Below are 19,697 nucleotides of genomic sequence, written 5' to 3'. Positions count from 1 at the left end.
GAAGGTGAAGGAGGGAACTAATTGCTGAAAGGAGAAGGGATGGCAAGACAGATGCAAGAGAATATCTGATTGCTGAAGGGAGTGAAGATGCTGGTTCTGGCAGACCAAAGAGCAGTGGGAATGGACTGATGCCAGGCTGCAGCTACGAGAGGCTTTCCTGACTCCTGTGTAATGCTGCACACAAAACCCAGGCTTCCTTTCCCTGTCTCATTCTCTGTATAATATGTACTGTTCCTTAAAAAAACAAACTCTGCTATAATGTAGGCAAACAGACAGCAGCAAGGAGAGGCTGCCTGTCTTCACACTGCATTTATCCTCCTGCCACTGGTGCCCAAGTACCCGAGGCAGGGGGGAGGGAGGCTCTGCTCCAAAGCCAGCACACTTGCTCAAACCCTCCCCACTAAGATTCTGGAAACAATATGGAATAAGCCAGCACCAATAACACCTCCTCCCCCTCAAGGAATAAGCAGCTACACTTGTGAATAATAACACAACATGACCAAAGCAAGCTGCAGGCTTGTGAAAGTTCAGAACTTACATAAAGTGCTGGGGAGGGACGAGAGCACAGATCTCCTCTTTCTCCTTAACATAACTTATGTGCTCTGTAACTTCTCCCTAAAAATCTGACAAGCTCCTGGAATCCAGCAGCACGGCCACGGCTCGGGGTGTCTGGGGTGAGCCCCAGAGATGGGCACCTTTACCAAACTGTCCTCAGGGAACACCAAACCTGAATGTTTGTACCAATCACCAGATGACAAATGGCAGCCATAATAATTCTAACAGAGGACACATCTGGAAAGTTAGCACATTATTTATGCCCCTCCACGGCTTTAAAGAGCATGAGAAATGTTTGTTTCCTACTGTTTCCAGCCCTTCAGCCAATTCTTTGCAGTAGAAAGATCTCTTCTTTGCTGTCTCACTTTAGCAGTATTCACATTTTCAGTATTGTTTAATGTGCAGGATTTTTTGCTCTTGTTTAAATTCCTTATTCTGGGAGGGTGGGGAGGGATTTTTTCCCCTTAAATGCAAGTGTTTAAGATACAGAAGGTGCTGTTGACCTAGCATTACCCAGGCAGCAGTTCTTGACCTAAACGATTCAACCTGGGGTGCAATGTTTCTGCAATACCCTTGTTTTATGCTGTGATTTGTATGGCAAGACACAATCCTCCCCAGCACACCATGCTTACTGCAGGCACTGTCTGAACAGACACATGGCACACTACACTGCTCCTCGTGCCAGAACGCCTTCCTGCTGCCTCCTGCCCAGGGAGGGAGGGCCCAGAACAGAAATATTCTCTGAGCAGATCTTCTGCTCTGCCGGGCACTCACGAGTCTTTATGTAACTTGTTCCCAGTCACAGCCAAATGCAAAGAGGAATGAGCAATCAGCTCCTAATGACAGCAATTCCATCACCTACAGCCTCCTGAAACCAAGTAAAATTCATGTTCAGGGGACAGCAGGTGAAGGAGGGCTGTACAGTTACTGTGAGGATGAAGATGATCTGGCAGAATGTTTGAAAATAAACATTGCATCTGTCTGGGGGGTGGAGGCAGCACCCACTCGAGCCAGAGCTTCTGACAGGATAACTTCTGGGGTTTGTTCCCTTTGAGGTGACAACTTGAGCCATGGGCTGCCCCCTCCTGCACCACCTGCCTGGAGCTATGGACTGGAACAGTGGAAAGAAATCCATATACAAAACTGAAGAGTATTTTTTTCTGTTGTTTTGTTGTAAAGCACAGCCCACCAAAGGAGTGGGGCAATAAAATTCAGCCTGTGAGGAGCAGGACCCGTGGCAGCAGGAGGGGGTGAGGGGGAAAGAGCCCCCTCAGGTTGGCTTTATCACCAGAGAGCATGAAGGATGGCACAACACTCCCTGTAAATTATACATGAGCCTGCTCTGAAATGTACCTGGGGCTGAAGTGTCAGCCATGGAAAGGCATGCATCAAAAATAAGCTTTTCAACAGTAGCTTTAAGATGAATAGTTTTCATTTCCTTTGCTTTCCAAAATTCTCTTAGGATGTTAATGAAAATATATTTATAAAACCAAACCTGACAACACTAGATCAACAACGGGGAAAAATTCCAACAAATTTGATACTGTTCTGCATACTAGAATGGAAGAGATATAACAAAAATACCCCCCCAAATAGTCAAGATCCAACTTCCATAAGCAATTCAAACAATTTTGTATCAGCTTATAATTGTGCCCACAATTAACTATGTGCACCAATTCTAATAATTTTATATTGCTTGATTAATTGCACCCACAAACCATGGAGCCATTTAAATGACTACACAAATTTATCTGCAATTACTTACCTGCTTAATTATTTATTTTAAACCCCACAGACTAGAGCTCTGGCTAAGGCCATCTTTAAAAATCAAGGCTCAGTTCTTAAACCTCACCCCAAAAGGTGCAAAAATATTGTAGAGAAGACCAGAAACCGGGACCCATGACAGGAATAACCTGTCACCTATGGGGGGTAAAAATCTGTGCCAGCCACCTCCAGTGCATCAGCACATGCATGTAACTTGGAGCAGGATTTATAAATTAAAGTCACAAAAAACTACTTTTGGTTTATTTCTAGAAAAATTCTGTCTGAAGACTACACACACCCCATTTTGACAACTGGCAGGAACAAAACAAGTTTGATACCAACCCAAGTGAACAAACTGAGGGAGAGCACAAGTGTGTGCACCTGGGAATACACGACAGAAGCGAGCTGTCACCCCAGTGGAATAAACTAATGAGATAATATGCTGGTCCCCAGCTACTGCTGCCTGGCTTCCAAGCACCTCAGGAGAAAGGCTCAAGTCTAAAGCAAATGAGGGGGGAGGGAAAAAAGGACACGTTGCTGAAACCCAAAAGACACAGCTAAGTACTCACACTGTCCACTGCCAGAATTTTGGCCCAGATGAAGACAAGAAGTGGTCTCAGTTCACGAGCTGAACTTTGGAGCAGCTTCAGCACATATGGGAAAATGCCAACAGAGAGGGCCTGGGGAGGCAGAGAGAAGAGCAAAGCCTGGAGAGCAGCTCAGCTCTGCTGCGGGGGCAGGACTGAGCGCTCTGCCGAGACGCAGCAGATTTAACAACACAGATGAGAAATCTGGGAGAAAACAATTTCTTACATTTCTAGTAAAGAGGGGATCCCTGTGTATTTATCTACTGCTTGCTTTAATCTTGGATGTCACCAGACATTTTCAGACTCATTTGGTTCACAGAGACTGGGAGTTAATCTAGCACTGCCTTCTCCCTGTCACAGCCTGGGCTGTTCCTGCTCCATGAGACGCTGCACTCTGCTCAGATGGGGCCATTTGCTCTCACAAGTAAACATATTGCAGAGCTCCATAATTACTGGCTTCCCCCTGGAAATTAAACAGGCCTCTCACCTTACACAGACTTTTTATCAAGTCTTTTCTGTGGGATTAGAGACAGAACTCACAGGAGGACATGGAACGTGAGAAAACTTGGAATGTCTCACTGCGCCTGTGGGTCACCATCCATACAGCACCCTGGCATCACCAGGCAACATGGCCAATAGCCAGGGCACAGGCTACTGAGGCTGACCTGCAGCTATGTGTTGATCCTCACACAACTTTATAATCCAAGAGGGCTGAAAATCTTACTGAATACGTAATATTTTCCTACTGCTGAGGGCTAAGCTGCCTGTGAAGTCATGCAGGAGGGACTCTTGGCTGAGATGAAAGAGGAAGGTTAAGAAAACCAGTAAAGAGTCCCATCATAGAACTATTCCAGGACCAGCTGGTGGTTCATCTTCATCACTTTTATCAACAAATAGCTCCATTTACAAGAGTGTTTTAAACTATTCTTTCTGTAATCCTTATTTATGATCTGCACTGTGCTAGCCACTTTCCAAAATGCAGAAGGCAGCTGCTGCCTCTCAGAAGGGCTTCTAAAATCCACAGAGCAAATAGATAAAGGAAGAAAATGATGCAGCCAGTAAGCTGGGAGAGCACATGACAATCATATGTGCTATTTCTTGGTTACTGATTTTACATAACAAACCTTCCTCTTTGTCCCAGATATTTCCTCCTGTTTTGTGCCTTACAGTATTTTACACTGAACTATTCCCAAGGAACTCCTCTTTGTTGTAATGCAAACAAACAGCTATTCAGCCTGTTGATTAATACAGACCACTTCTCTTTCAGGGAGGCTTGCTCCAATTCACACACATGAACACATAAAACACTGCTCATTTGTCAAATCTGTGGAGTATCTTCCACACTGTCCCTCAGTAAATCATCATGTGTATTTATTGCCTATACTGAGAGAAATCAGACTTTTACAAGACCCTTTGCAGCATCCACGCACCAAACTAACTGCCCAGGGACCCAGGTCCAAAAATCTTCCCAGCAAATCAAGAGCTCGCAGCCGATGTACCTGGCTCAGCAGCACCTGCAGAGGAAAGTGACAACAGTTACTGAAGTGAAGTAAACCCTGGTGACTGCAGAGCAAAGCTAAGAGGACCTCAGGATCCTCACGTGGTTTCCAACAAACTGATGGGCTGAACAAAAAAGCTGGAAGAGAAACCCTGACTGCTGGAAACCTTCACGCCACCCTGCAGTGTCCCCAAGGGTTCCTGTCCCCCTTCCCAAGGAGAAAGCCCCGTGCAGATGTTTCCCTAGGAATGCAGGTGTCCACAGCACTGCTCCACTTTGCTCTCTGCTGCTTGTCCTCTCCAGCACAGTGGTTCCCATGCAGCAGAACTCTGAGAGATGGAAGAAGCCCCAGTGGATTTCAGCCACTCCTCATCCTGCCTGCCCTTCCCCAGCAGAGCAGGAACAGGACTGCAGCTGCAGGAAGGATTGAAAGGTGAGGAAAAGGCCCAGCCTCTGGTTACTGAAAACAGCTCAGAAGCAGAAAAAGAGGCTTCACTTTCCTTGGCAAATCAATGTAAGAGACTTAAGAGGGAAGCAAAAGGTCACGTTAGTCGTTAATAAAAATCTCATTAAAACGGAGTCTGACAATGATTACGAGGTGGTAGTTTACTGGCTTATACCTACCCTGGTGTGAAATATTAACAGACAGACTTTCAGTTCTTAATCTCCTTAACAGATGTAAGATATTGGAATGCAACGTTTAATCCTCACTTTAAATTGAGTAACATCCCTCAGTGTAGGTCTCAGGGAGAGAGAATTCTTGATTTAGCTCTGGAAATCCATCTCCTTCTCAGTGTTTTTCCACACTGCATATTCAAATTAAATTATTTTTCCTGTTTAATATTCAAGAATAACCAAATTACTTGGCTCATGCCTCATAGTGTGGACAACTGATACAAGATACTACAGTTGCACAGAGAAAGTTCAGAAGAAGAAGCCAGGGGGATGTGTTCAGTGCTCTAATCCTTTCACCTCTGAACATCAGAGCTCAGATCCCAGGTCATTAAGAGGAAGGATTTTGGTCATCCTGCCCTAGTTGGCACCAGCCTGTTCCATAAACTTACTACAGAACTTGGCATGATTCACAATGTGCTTTAAAGATGCCCAGCACAGAATAACAGGGGCAGCTGTTTGAGATTAAAGCAGGAACAGAAACCAGGGCAGGGGGAAGCTGGGGCAGGGCTGGAACAGCAGACAGGAACGTGTTAGGTGCAGGGTTACTCTGATGTGGGAGGCACCCAGATCTGACAGTGCTGTTATTATCTGACCTTCAGGAAAAAAACAACACGTAAATCTGCAAATTCTGTCACAGCTGGGAAAATAATGGGTGTAATTGAAAAGGATTTCCAGGCAGAGATGCAAAAACCCACCTCAACGCTGTTGCATCCCACAAGAACCTTTAACCAAATCAGAATGTTTTATTTTAAAAGCTCTATTTCATTCTTTTCAAAAACAAAAGCTCTCAGGTTTTATAATCCTACTTCCCAAACTGATTTGCACAATAACCTGAAGCCAAAACTGACATGAATCCTAGAGACTTGGAGGAGACTGTGGGGAGTTTATGGACAATTTCTGAACTCCAGTGACGTTATGGCATTGTTACACTGTGCTGCCACATGGACACAGCACTTCCCTCCCTCTCTTAGGCAGCTGGTCTCCGATTCAAAGTATCTCAAAACTGTTAACAAGAAACCTTATTCCACTATACAATTAATATGCTTTATAAGAATAATTACCTTGTCTTAGCTCATTTTTGCTCCAGGAAGGGAAGCAGGTTCCCTTGCCAGGTGACCTCTCAATTCCACTGCAATGCTGAGCTACCTGCAGAGCCCTCCAGTGCCAAACAATCCTCTGGAAAGCAGCAAGGCTGGTGCCAGAGTGGAAGGCTGCCTTGTCCTATTGCAGAGACACAGATAAACCAGACCCCTGCTGATCCAGCTGATCTCTCAAGACTTGGGAGGCTCAGGGAAACTAAGATCTGGTCTTACAAAGATTGATGGTGCTGTCAGTCACAAACCAAGCTGGCAGCTAACAGAGGCAGGGAGAGTCTTCTCTCATTTAGTGAAAGGAGCCACGTGGCCTTGTACCAGTGCTTGGCACCACGCTCCTTTCACCAGAAAGACTTTTGCTGCCTGATAGTGAAAAGACCTCAGCTACCTTGACAAGATTTTATATTTCTGTCAATACAGACTCCTGGGGAGGAAAAGGCAGGAGCAGATGACAATTGTAATATGTGCCCTGCAATAAAATATGATTAGAAATGAGGTGATATGTTCCTTCTAGATTTACTTCTCCTTTATACATGTAAACTTTGTCTAGTCTGAGCAAATGACTACCAAAATTCTACTTTCCTTCCAGGCATGGTCTTCAGAGACTTATTTCTATGTTCTTGCTGCAAATTTCCACATCACATTAAAGGGAACACTTTCCAGGCTGTGCCAGCCAGATAAAGAAGCCATTTCCAGACTATTCACACTGCAGTAACTTCCACTTTCTGAAGGCAGAGAGAAGATAAAGTCTGTCTGACAGAGCTGGCATGTAAGAGGAGATAACATGGGAGAAACAACAAAGATGAGATGTGCTGCTCTGTGAAGAGGTCTGGCAAAAGTCAGAGCAGAAGAGGAGGCAGCAGAGCCCTGATGCTGCTGAAGCTGCAAATGGACTTTAGTGGGGAGCTCTGCGGGGTGGTGAGGGGAGTTCTGGGGGAAGTGAAGCACTTTGTCTTCATCTGCACAGGGCCAGTAACCATGCAATCAGCTCTAATTAATCCTGGAGGAGCCCACATAATTTCTGTACCCAAACACCATCTGGCTGATAGCAGAGCACTCAGCAGGCAAGGAGAGGGATGCCCAGCCCCCCCGTGCTCACCTGCAGGACGATGGGGAGCTGCTCTGGGGGGTTCCTGTTCTCCACACCCATGGTCAGCCACACCTGGAAAGCCGTCAGCTGCTCCGCAAAGAAGGGACTGTGCTGTTGGAGCAACAACAGGAATGCAGGTTTGAGTTGTTTTCTTTAAAAAAAAACAAACAGTGAAGCAAATAGTTTTGGCACCTATGAGCTGGCACAGTTTACTGTTTCCAGAGCCCATTCTTTTTCATTGGCAAACATTTGTCTGGGGCTTCTTTAGCGTCCAAAAATCGACCAGATACGAGGCCCTTAGTTGTGCTGGCATTTCCCAATGGTTTTGAAAAATGGAGAAAGAAAGAGAGAAATAGGAAAAGATATAGCAAAGGTCTTAGGGAAATCTGGCTAATCTTTCCCACATGAGAAGCAGCTGGAAGAGCAGTGGATTTATCTGCTCTGCAGAGGCAGCTTCATTCCTGTAGCCCACTGTGCTTCCTCTGCCAAGTCCACAGTGAATCCAACGCAACAGCAATGAGAAATATGTCCATCCATGTCTGCTGAACTGAGCACACAACATTTCAAGATATCCTCCAACCTACCCTAAAGGCAGTTCCTTCCTCTATAATTGTAGGTAACTGGGAAAGGCAAATATCAACTGCAAGGTCCCACGCTTGCCTAGAGAAAAAGGCAAAAGAGGAAAGAGCTGTCAGTAAAAGTTATCCATAAGTAAACTCAAGGTAAATTCAAATTCTGATCATACAAGGATGTGCACAACGCAGTGTTCTCTAGCTGGCTTAGAAATGCTTGATAGTATCTTTTTTTTTTTTAAAAAAAAAGGCAAGTGTAACATATAAAAATGATTGAGAAAAATAGTGAGAAGGTGAAGTTGGGCATCATGTCAGGCTGTCCAACAAAGTGTGGGTGAGGTGAAAGGATCCCTAGCTGAAGGGCACAGAAACTGCTCCTCCCTGTAACACAGCAAGAAGCCAGAGTGAAGCACAGTCTTGTTACATACCTGTTCTAGCACAAAAATGGATGACACTTTTTTTTTAAGCTAGAAAAATGAGCTCAATCCTGGATGAGCTCCAGCCCCTGTCCCTGCAGCACATGCACCTCTACACACACCCAGCTCCTGGTTTGCTTTCCATGCACATCACAGCAGCTCAGGCACAGGCAGCCCTGCTGAGCAATCTTCCATCCCCACCTCTGGGTACCCCACCCCACCAGGGCTACCGTTCCCCAGCTTGGTTCTGGGGTTCTGGGTTCATACTGGCCCACGGCACACCTTGCTGAGGGAAGGATCTGGGGCTCCATCAGTCCCACCCCCAGCAGGGTTCTGTGTGGCAACCTTGGTTACAGTGATCAGCTCTACGTGACCCACCCCCAGGACAGAGGGATGTGCACTGAACTAGAAGAGAAAAATATTGCAAGGCTTCCATTTCCACACTTCTCTGCTCCAGCTTGGAATGGCTGAAGTGACTGGTGGTGTCTGTCAGCTCTAACAGCTCAGAGCTGAGTGGCCAAGGAACATTCAGGAACTCACAGACATTCCACGCACTTTTCATTTTAACATCTGAATTTATGCACACTGAAGTGAGTCAAACCACCACCTGCTGCATTTCTGACACAAAAGAAACTAATTCACTCTCCAGACACATTTGCTCTTCCGTGGCTTGTGGCCATCATGTGCTAACACCAGCAGGCTAAGCCATTTTTCTTCTCCTGGGAACATTTGCAGACACAAGGCCATAGGTGATAATCAATACAGTGTATTTTAGTTACCTGCTCTAATAAGTTCTTAAATCACACAGCTTTCCATCACAACAGCTCCCGTGCAAAATCTATCCCATCAGCCTAACTGGGAGCTGTTCCCAACCAAAAAACATCTCTCCAATTAGATGGAAAAATAAACTAGAAGGCTACTGCATTTTTTTTTAATGGATTGAAGAGCTGCAGGCTGTTTAGTTGCCCCAGACCTTGTCCCTCTGCTTCACAGCACTCACCTTCCACCTGACAATATGCTGCCAATATAATTAGGAGGTAATCAAGAGATAATCAAAGCACGGTCAACAAATGCTTCCCACATGCTCAATAAAGACCTGAGCTGGAGACAAAATATTTACCCAGGGCTGATGAGAGAGAGATTTATTCCTGGCTGAGGCAAAGTAAATTAGTACAAAAATAATTTCACTTCAAGCAAAGAATGAATACTTCTGAATTTCAGGTTTCTAGAAGGAAGGGGCGATTCCACAACCAGTCTTATTTTGGCTGCCTGTAAAAGGATTCTGCACTGCAGAGGCACGGAGCTAAGATGCTGAGCTCCTCAAAGTCATTTTAGGTAAGAAGCATTAATACTACCATAAAAACGTCCAAAGCAGCCCTGCAAGGTCAGATCTCAAAGGTTTTACGTGTTTACAGAAAGAACAAAAAAAATTTAGGAAGAGATTTTAGTAGATTAAAACAAAATCTCTTTTTACGCTTCTAAAAATAGGCCATTTAAAAATCAACATAGCCACGCAGGCAGCTTCCCAACCTTTTAAAGGAGTAACCATCAATGCAGGATCTTAACAGCACTGAACATCAGCTCCAGTCCCTTCAAACCCTGACAATGGTTCTCCAGCCCCACAGGAACCCTCCCAGCCCAGCAGCCACAGCTCTGAGTCCCCACTGCTCCTGGCTCAGGGCTGAGCACAGGCAACAAGACATTGGGCTGGCACTGCAGTGACGGAGAGATTCAAAAAAGGCCACAAAGGAATGGTGAAGGACTAATGCCACAGACTATGTGAGGTGAAACAGAAGGGAAAAAACACTTGTTAGATCAGGGTGACAAGAAGAGCTGGGGTGGTGGGGAGGAGGAGGAGGAGCAGTGATTGACTGCTGCAAAACGCTGCTGGGAAGGAGCAAGGTGGCCACTTGGAGATGTGCTCCCTGGACTGGTATTACTACACTTTAGCACACAAACAAGATATAAATTAGGGAGCAGCAGGGGAACAAGGATGGGTGGTGCTGCATCCTAGAAATGATTTAGAAATATCAGCCCAAGAGATCATCACTACCTCTCTCCCTTCTTTGCCAAGTGTTTTGAAAGATTTGATCTCACCCCATTACGTAGGAAAAGGATTTCCATCACACCCCTCCTAAGAGGAGGAGGCCATTTCTGTGCAGTCCAAACCCATCCTTTGGGTATGAGAAAGCAACTCCAGAGAGGCTGGAAGAGGCACCACAGGAGCTGAAGCTCTTGTTACCCTGTGCTTCCCTTCACCCACCTGGACCACATTTGTTGGCAGATCACAAAGGCAGATTTTCTTACACTCAGATTTCCTGAGCTGAGTCAATGTTTAATGCTTTTAATTCTCATGTCCCATTTTTCACAATCTATTACTGATGTCTTTTAGCATTCTCTCTTATTCTGGGAATAGTTTCTATTACATTGCACCACACGTGGTATTAGTGAAAATGAGTATTTCTTACTGGGACAGTCATGCTGAGGAGCAACTAAAGAGAACTGGAAGCCATCTGTAGTCTTGGGGCTCAGGCACCAGGGGATCTGCTTGGTTTGAATTGTCTTCCTGGAACTGTTAAATATTTCAGACTTCATCAAGTATGTTGGACAAGATTTTTCATGTTTGTTTTTTCTGCAAGGACAATCCAACAACATGTCCTGCTTGACTGAATGCTCAGATTTCAGCCTGAATTCACCCGCTTCCCAGTGACACGGTGAACTCCCTAAGCCTGCTTTAGGGCAGACAGCTGGGAAGCTGCTCAGACACAGCTATTTTTAAAAAATATTTATTGCTGTAAATATTTGTTACAACTGTGAAATCCTTCTTTCTTCTACCAATGCATCCCCCTGCTCTAGCCACAACTTACATCTATGCTTTGCTATTTTTCTCCTATATTTCTCTCCATTAAACTATTTAATGGGTCTCAGAGATGTTAAGATTAACACATAGACATAAAAAAAAATCTGGTTAAATCAACACTGTAATCTGAACTAATCTAATCCTTTCAATGTCAAACAGTTCCAAATACCCTTTCGAACAATCACTTTCATCTTGCTGAAACACTGAGACTTTCCTGTGTAGCTAAATGAGATTAATTTCTTTGAGAAATGGGGGAGCAGAGCTGCAGCCCTCCTGCACCACTCCCACCCTTTTCAGAGGCTCTAGCTCTGCTCTCACCTGCAACTGGGTTGCTACATTCCTGTTTTCTTTTCTGCTAGAATTTCAATATTATTTTTATGCAGTATTTTATGACTTTCTCTCAACTAGAATTCCATGGTTGGTGTATACACTGGTGCAATATTTCTATTCTGGACAAATCATACCTCTTCCAAAGCATAATTAAGGTATTTCATTTCTAATGTATGACCTATGTTAGGAAATATTTCCAAACACATTATTAGGTCTTTTCAAAGGCCATGAATATAACTTGCTGCCAACAGCAATAATGTATAAACCATAATCCATCACAACAGAGATATCAAGATGCTGACAGAGCACCAGGCCTCCTGTTCTCACTGCACTACAGACGAAACAACACGAGGTTGAATAGCACAGTCAATCAATATATATTAATATTAATATTTGTATTATACACTGCCTACAGCAGCCAAGACCCAACAGAGTGAGGCACCACAGCAATGCAAACAGCCCTGCCCCAAAGGGTTTGTGCTGAAGCAGGTGACACAGAGAAAGCCAATAAAAGTAAGGCAGATGTGAAGGAGTGAAATATGTCAGAGCCCACCAAACAAGTGTTAGGTAAGTGCAGGTGGTTATTTTTAGAAAATATTTAAGCAAGCCCTAAATGAGTTTCTAAATATGTCCTTGCTAGAAGTTCACATTAATAAACTGAGCCACCTCTGACCAAAGTGGATTTTTCCCTTTTCCTAGATTTGCTTCCAAGTGCACATTTTTTGGAGGACGCAGAATGAAGTGTGTCACAGGATTCTCTGCTCACTTGGCATCTACTGTGCCAGTGTTTGTGATTCACAAGGATAAAAAGACTTTCCTTAAGGAATTCCTCCCAGTATGTATACATCTGTGTGTATATATATATATCCTACATAAGAGCAGTGATGCCATCACCCTGTGAGACAGTCTGAGGGGCTTTACAAAGGCTGTTACAGCACCAGGTTGCACCAGGAGAGATACAACACAAACAAAAAAAAAGAATCCCTCATGGAATCCCTCATGCTACCACACAGATCTGGGAGAGGTACAGAACAGGATCAAGGTCTGCTGAGTTTCATTCCTGTGGTTCAACACGTGGATGGCAACACCAACTCCAGGGCAAGCCAGACTCCCATGGGAAACCACAAACATAGGCTTTTAATAGGCTGGCACTGGGAATTAATTATATTCCCACAAGGAACCACTAATATAGGGTTTGAACATGCTGATAATAAGCAACCTACAAATAACTCAAGAAATTTACTGGTTTCAAAATTTCAGCAGAAATGCATTCCACTCCACTGAAACTGCCTCAGGCTCTGCCACATCCACGTGCAGCAGCAGCATCTGAAAGACACCCTGGGAACTCTGGTGGGTTTTCCAACTCTTCCCTTACACGTGTCCCAGTGCCTCACGTGACATGATGCTGACACAACCCACTGCATTTACAAAGGACTGAAACAACTTTCCCCAGAAGCTGGTACTCCAAAGCACTTAAGAACACTCTCTGCCATGTACAACCACAGTTAGAGAGGCTGCCCAGTTGCTAATCTTTCCATCCAAAGTCTCCCCGTTGCCTCCAAGCTTTTCAATAATTAATTCATTTTGGCATTACCAGCACAGCCTCCAGCAGGCACCTGCACATGGTGCCAGGGCTCCCTGGACCCTCTGATGCTGTCACCAGTTTCATGCTGGTCACCACCACTTCACACCCTCTCTGCATTTGTTTTCCTCCACAGTTTTATGGAGGAAACTTATCAAAAAGGATTCAGAAGAAGCAGGCAAACTGAGCCCACTTAGCCAGGCTTACCTGCCATCTCATCAGCCTTTTAGCAAGTTCCCCAGCTATCATTTTCTCCTACAGGATCTGTTAGCCTGACTGCACCAGCTTGTTCTTAGCCAAATTTTGTACTGCTCTATTCTTAATGAAAAAATGAAAGCAAGCATTTTTGCTATTACTGTTGTTATTATTGTTTTTATTATTATGCTTCACAGGACATTTGTTTGACAGTCAAAAACATATTTAAGAGCTTTTCAATAACTGTGCCACCTACGATGCCATTAATCATCTTAAAAGTAACAGTAAAAGATGAACTGCAGCAAAAAATTTCTTCTACTTTAGCAACACAAGCTAAGGATTTTTCCCTTGGGCCCACAGCTCTCCCCAGCCTTCACAAGCACAGGTGACCAGCTTTGCTTTCTGAAAATAAAGGCAGCAGCTGCCCAACCCCTTTTCTATTTGGAGAGAAAGATGAGGAGGCTGCACTGAAGCAGAGTGACCTCATCACTGCGTGCGCACCTCAGCTGGAGATGGGTTTTACACTGCCACACACTGCTCTGCTTTTCATCCACTGACTTCATCAGTACAGCTCTGAGTAGATTCAAGGAGTAAGAATGATTCCTGGCTCCTGGAATCTCCCCAGGGCAGGCAGGGTGAGGGGCTGGGGACTTACCACATGGCATGCATGTAGGTTGGAGGTAGGCGGGGGCTGCTGACGGGGGTGCAGTTGTAGGACCTCATGATCCTTTCTGCCAAGAGAAAGTTACGAAACAAACTGGCCACGAGCAGGTCTTGTCTGAAGAGCTTCTGGAAGAGATCTGCCAAGAGATGGCATGAATTATGAGGTGAGTGTTTTTGTAACTTGAGTACCTCAGGTCATAAGCAAAAATCATTTAAACCACTAAAATATGTTCATATTTTATTCCGGTAAAAAGGAATCTACAACAGTTTTGCAGTGACATGACAGCTCTTAAACAGCAATCTGCCCTTAAATACTGCAGTTGCTGTCCATTAGCAGAATTGAATACTTTCTGCCTTAGGTTGTTTTTTGCCTTTTCTGGATAAAATGTTTCTTTTGCTGTCTCAGTTGAACTCAGCCTCCCTAAATTTTTGGAAATCCCTGAGAGAAAAAAAAGGGCCTGTGTGTACTATTTAACCAAGAGCTATACATCTGTTAGCTGGCAGTTTGATGTGCTTATAAGAAGCCAAAATGAATCCTCAAAGATAGAAAAGAAGGCATCATCTCCTACAGAGAAAAAGAAGAATTTCTCTTGTTCTGAGCATAAGAAAGAGTACAGCTGGGAAACTGTTTCCAGATTAAGCTCCTCATCTTCCAGAAGAACTAACTCAGAGCACAGGTAAAGAAAAGGGATGAAGTTACTCATGGGAAAACCAGGCTGTCTTACCAGCATAGAGGAAAAACAAACTTTCTTTATGATACTAAGAAAGGCTGAAATAAAACAGAATGCTCTTTACAAATACAGTGAGAAAGGAAACTATTCAAGCTAAAGCAATCATGTAAGCACTAGAAAAAACCTTTCTGGTTCCTAATGATCAGGTTGCTGAAATGCTGCTGGTAAAAAGAGCAAATTTAAAAAAAAAAAAAAAGAAGAAAAAAGATGCAGTCTGATCTGTTCTGTCAATACCAGGCTTTATTTTCTCCTCACTCTAGTGTCCCACTTATTCTACTTTTCATCTTTCTTCTTTGAATAAGCAACACTCATGCTGATGAGAACCTGATTCACCTGCCCAGGCCTTACCTCTAGGCAAGACATTCCATGCAATGGTGTCTGTGATAGCAGTGAAGATCCAGTTCAGCTCTCCCAGGGGAGTTCTCCTGTCATTCAGTCTTCCAGGAATCCTACAAGTAGGGGAAAAACACAAACATTTCCTATTAAAAAACTTTTTTTTTGATTTTTTCTTTTTTTGTTGAGACAGACACATGCACACCAAGGCTCACAGAAGACAGGAAGACAGTATTTCTAGAACCTTCATTCTTAACCAAGAATTCATGTTGCTAGCAAAACTCCCCTTATCCAAAATCCAGTCTGCAGATTTATCACATGGCCACCAGTACTGCAGACAGGTGCAAATCCAGCATATTTTTAAAATGTTATTAAGCATAATCAGCAGCTATTCAAATAGGAGACATTTTCTGCAATTAAGAAGTTTTCAATTAATACCCTGGAATTCATGGAAATCCATCACTTGAATGCCAGTTCCTTACCCTAATTTAAGATTAACATATTGCCCCACAGACACTCAGCAGCAAAAGTCTCTAAATTCTATAGATCAGGAACTATTAAATCCAGAGTGATAAACATCAGAAAAATCTTAAAAGAAAAGGACAGTGAATGAAGGTGACCCAGTGAGGAATTTAATGAGTTCACTCTAGCAACCCTTCCAGGGAACAACCTGAACATTGTGGATAAACACCTGCAAGAGAGAAAAATCTTGGTGCCCACAAATACTTTACTCAAGTGGAGAAAGAAAGAAGAGCACTTGACCACTAAAAGAAAGGGAAGCAATCCAGTCCTCCCCTTTCAAAGCTCAAGGCAAACACACGACACTTCAGAGTTATTTGGCTCTGCTCAGGAGGAACCTGGTGAAATTCTGTAGCCTGACACTCACAAAAGGTCACAGAAGACTCATGGTCTCCTCTGGGCTTGCCAGTTCTTATTCTAAGAATCAATACCCCAGAGACAAAGGCCTGACTGAAGCACATTCCATGAAGGTGGAACAGCAGTGCCCTCCAGGACTCTTGTTGTTCCAGGGTCCAGGATCTTGTTTTTGTGGACTGAAAAAAGTCACTCAAAGTTATTTCACCCAGGAGCAGAACCAGGATCTCACGCTATTAAGTTCAGTTGTAGCCAGACGTGAGGTCCAAAGCAGCTCCAGGAACAACATGCAATCTGGTATCTGTGATTTCAGAGACCAAACAGCAGCCTCCTGTGACTCAAACACACCAACACACCCTGGCACTCTCAGCACAGCTCTGTTCCCCTTGAGAAAGTGTCAGAGAGAGGACGGGGAAGTTTCAGAAACACCAAGCCTGGTCAGACATCAGAGAGATTTAATCCTAGTGCACCCCAGCTTCCCTTCTGGAACAGGGTTTCCAATATTAAAAATATCAAGACAGAGTATGTGAAGCAAGCAACTTCTGATCTGCAGAGCAGCATTCTCTCCGTGCAGGTTCAGATGAAGCATATTCTGTAACAGCTAGAAATTAACATCTTATAAAAAATTCCTGTCTTAATATCTGAGGAAAAATATACATCTCTGAAACCATGTTTGTTAACTGATCCCCCAGAGCAAGCAGAAGGAACACAAGGCCACACAACTGCTCTTGTGAGGATTCACATAAATATTTGCATTGCAGAACACCCTCTGCAACAAAACAGCAGTGTTCCCAAATCAGAATGTTGTTCATTAGGAACCAAAGTTTGGGGAACGAGGAATGCTGATGCTTTTTTGTATTTGTAGATTTCAAATACGTACTTAGTATGGGTTTTGTGTCAGATTTTAAAAGGCATTTGGTATTCTCTAGAACTGCCTGCAATATCCACAGGAAATACAGCTACCTATGAGGGACTGCAGGCAGGAAACAGAATTTAACAGGATGTCACCTTTCGTGCCACCAGGTACCAACCTCCCAGCCCAGTCAGAGCTGCACCACACCACAGCATTGCCACAACCAGCACCATACAATAGGAAGTCAGAATTCTGAGACACATGGCAATCTCCTACTTGTGTCTCCACACAGTTAAAGACTTGAAATACTCAGTTTTACACTGGTTAACTTAAAACACTACCTCTCCTAGAGTAGCAGAGATCACTTTACTTTTGTTATCGTTGTAGAGTTCCACTACAAAAAAATTAGTTCATGCCATTTTTCAGGGGGATACATCTCCCCTCTACAATGTGCTCTTTCCAATCCACCCTGTGGCTATAAAGCTTCTTTTAATTTCTATTTGGGAATGCATCTGCATAACCAGAATGTCACCAGGCTCCAGAAAGTATTGTTCCCCACGAGGAATACTGCTGTCATCTCAGCATCACTTCTCCTGATGTCTTTCACATTATGCTTTGACAATCAGCAAGAGCCTTTGACAGTAAGGACAAAGCAGACCTCATTTGTAAAAACTATTCTGGAGGGAGGGGAAGCAAAGGAAAGAAGGGCAGGCTGTCTCAGCTGCTCGCTGCAATTTAACATCTCTGGGCTCTCAATTGCTTCTTCCGTCAACTTCCTGACAGAAGCCTTCCCAGAGACCTAAATCATGGCAGTCTATTGTGAAAAGTGAGAACTACAAAATGTCAGGGTCACTAAAGAGCTCGTGCAAGGTGTAACCATCAATGTCCTTGTCAGAAATTTAGCAAAATCCCATGAATCACTTTAATTACAGGGCAAGTGTTTGCTTCAAAGGATGCCAGGTTCTCCCTCTGGATGGGGTCCATCATTATCTCTATTTTTGGAATAAAAGGCATGAAGCATTGGGATATGCAACATCATACCTGGACTTCAGAAAACCAGAGGCTTTGGCATCGATGTACACCTGCAAATATTGGCAATAATTTTAGGTTTTGGGGGGGAAAATAGTACCATTCCACTTCCCACTCTCGCAGGAAAAAAAGAGAACATGCCCTAGAAAATGGTGAAACAGTAACCAGAAGAATACGTTCTGTCAAACTGAGCTGAACAGGCAAGAGCTGCTTAGGTAGGATCAATGCAGTTAATTGTGCTCAAAGACAATATGTCCTCATCCCAGAACAGGAATGGTACAGGAGTGCTGTGATTGGGCTCCTGGAGCCTTGGCAGACTACTTGAGAAAGACAAAATGTTTGAGGCTCTTAAATTATTTGTTCAAGAGTGCTGTAAGGATTTGTACACGAGTGCTCAATTCAGTCATCCCTCTGTATAAAGAGATGAAAGAAGTGTTGCCATGAAAACCATCCTTTTGAGCACGATCTTCACTCTGTATTTACAATGGGCTTTGCCTGCACTAGAGACTGATACCCCGTAACAACTGTGATAAAATGAAATACTCCATGCCAATGAAACCACATTTATTATGGAACAGAAACTTTTCAGAATAACGTTTTTCCTCAACTCAAATGCATTTTACCACCAGGCAGAGTGGCAGAGCATCCCTGCTAGAGTGTGGCTATCACTCCTTACCAAAACACACTGAAATATGCTCCAACACCTTCTACTGAATTTTCTGGAAGAATATGAAGGTGCAGGTAGCTGCCTAAACTGAGTCTAAAGGGAAACTAAGAACTATAGTTCTTCCACTATAAATAAAATAATAAATACTAAAAAAAACCCAGCCTGCAGGATTTCAGAATTTGGACTGATTGATTAAACATCTTGCAAAGGCAGCTGTGACCCCACAGCCCAGCTACAGAAGGACCACGGTCCTGCCACCAACACCAGAACTGCCCTTTTCCCTTCCAGTTGCTCAACAGGCAACAAATAGCATTTGTCCCTGTCTAGCCCTGCTGATAATCACAACTCTTCCCCTTTCATCAAATGCCTTTCTGCAGCTGGGCAGGAACCTCTCTCCTGCACTGCTCTGGCTGCTGTTTGACTGTTCTCTGGCTGTTCTTCCCGTGTTACTTGGCTGTTACTTCCTCAGCAGGGGGGCTTCCTGTTTTACAGGCAATACTGTATCTCTTTTTTGAAACACAGTGTGTTTGGTCTAATTTGCTAACCCAACAACAACAATTTATTTATTACACACAGGTCAGTACCATTGTTACCACTGCTTCCAAGGTCTGTGATATCCTGCAGAGGAAGGATCAGCTTAGTTCTGAGGCCATGAACCAAAGCTGTCCCTTATATTACTGCATGATTTCTCCATTTTCTCCCATTACATTACTGTTGCTGTGTAGCATCTCAGGATTTTATTTTCCCCACTTTGTCTTTAAATTGGCTCCTACTGAGCCATTACTCATCAATAGTCAACAGACATTAAAGCATTAATAGTTTCCAGTCAGTGACATTTGACGAGACTTAAAAGTGGAAACAAAATTAATTTTAGTCTCACATTTGTTATTTTTGGTGATTTTTATAAATGGATTTTGTGCTGGTGAATGACAGGGATGGGCTCTGGAATGGGGGGTTCTGAGAGCAGAACCACACGGGGTGTAGCTGGGCAGATCTCCCCCACACTGCTCCTGCCACCCTGGCTCAGAGCTGGCACCCAGAAAAGGTCCCTTGTCACCATCCCCTGACAGCAAGGGGCTCCCTGCCAGCTGGGGAAGGAGCTGGGGCACTGGATTCACCTGCTCATTAAATCCACTGCCTGCCAGGTGGCCCCACCAGGAGCAAAACAGCTCCCAGGTCACCGGGATTTTTGCTCAGAGAATTCCCATCCCCTGCAAAGGAAACCCAGGGAAAAAAAAAATCCCAGGAAAGCAACCTTCTCATGCCAAAAATCCCTGTTAGCCCAGCTCTGAGTACACAGGCAAAGCCAACCCAACCCCTGGGCAGATTT

At 44.0% G+C, this 19,697-nt stretch overlaps 1 protein-coding gene across 3 annotated transcripts in view; it reads right to left on the bottom strand.

Annotated features, from left to right (window-relative positions):
* RPTOR (regulatory associated protein of MTOR complex 1) overlaps nt 1-19,697 on the bottom strand; it is a 111,326-nt gene that overhangs the window by 47,883 nt on the left and 43,746 nt on the right. For all 3 annotated transcript variants that reach the window (XM_071764697.1, XM_071764699.1, XM_071764700.1), the window contains exons 8-13: nt 14,961-15,061; nt 13,874-14,018; nt 7,848-7,923; nt 7,273-7,374; nt 4,337-4,420; nt 2,889-2,999 (exon numbers count right to left, since the gene is read on the bottom strand). In XM_071764697.1, the coding sequence (XP_071620798.1) occupies nt 2,889-2,999; nt 4,337-4,420; nt 7,273-7,374; nt 7,848-7,923; nt 13,874-14,018; nt 14,961-15,061 (619 nt within the window). The remainder of the gene's footprint in view (nt 1-2,888; nt 3,000-4,336; nt 4,421-7,272; nt 7,375-7,847; nt 7,924-13,873; nt 14,019-14,960; nt 15,062-19,697) is intronic.

The sequence above is a fragment of the Heliangelus exortis genome, chromosome 20 (assembly GCF_036169615.1).
Source record: "Heliangelus exortis chromosome 20, bHelExo1.hap1, whole genome shotgun sequence".
Taxonomy (NCBI): domain Eukaryota; kingdom Metazoa; phylum Chordata; class Aves; order Apodiformes; family Trochilidae; genus Heliangelus; species Heliangelus exortis.
This window is presented reverse-complemented; position numbering and strand designations above follow the sequence as displayed.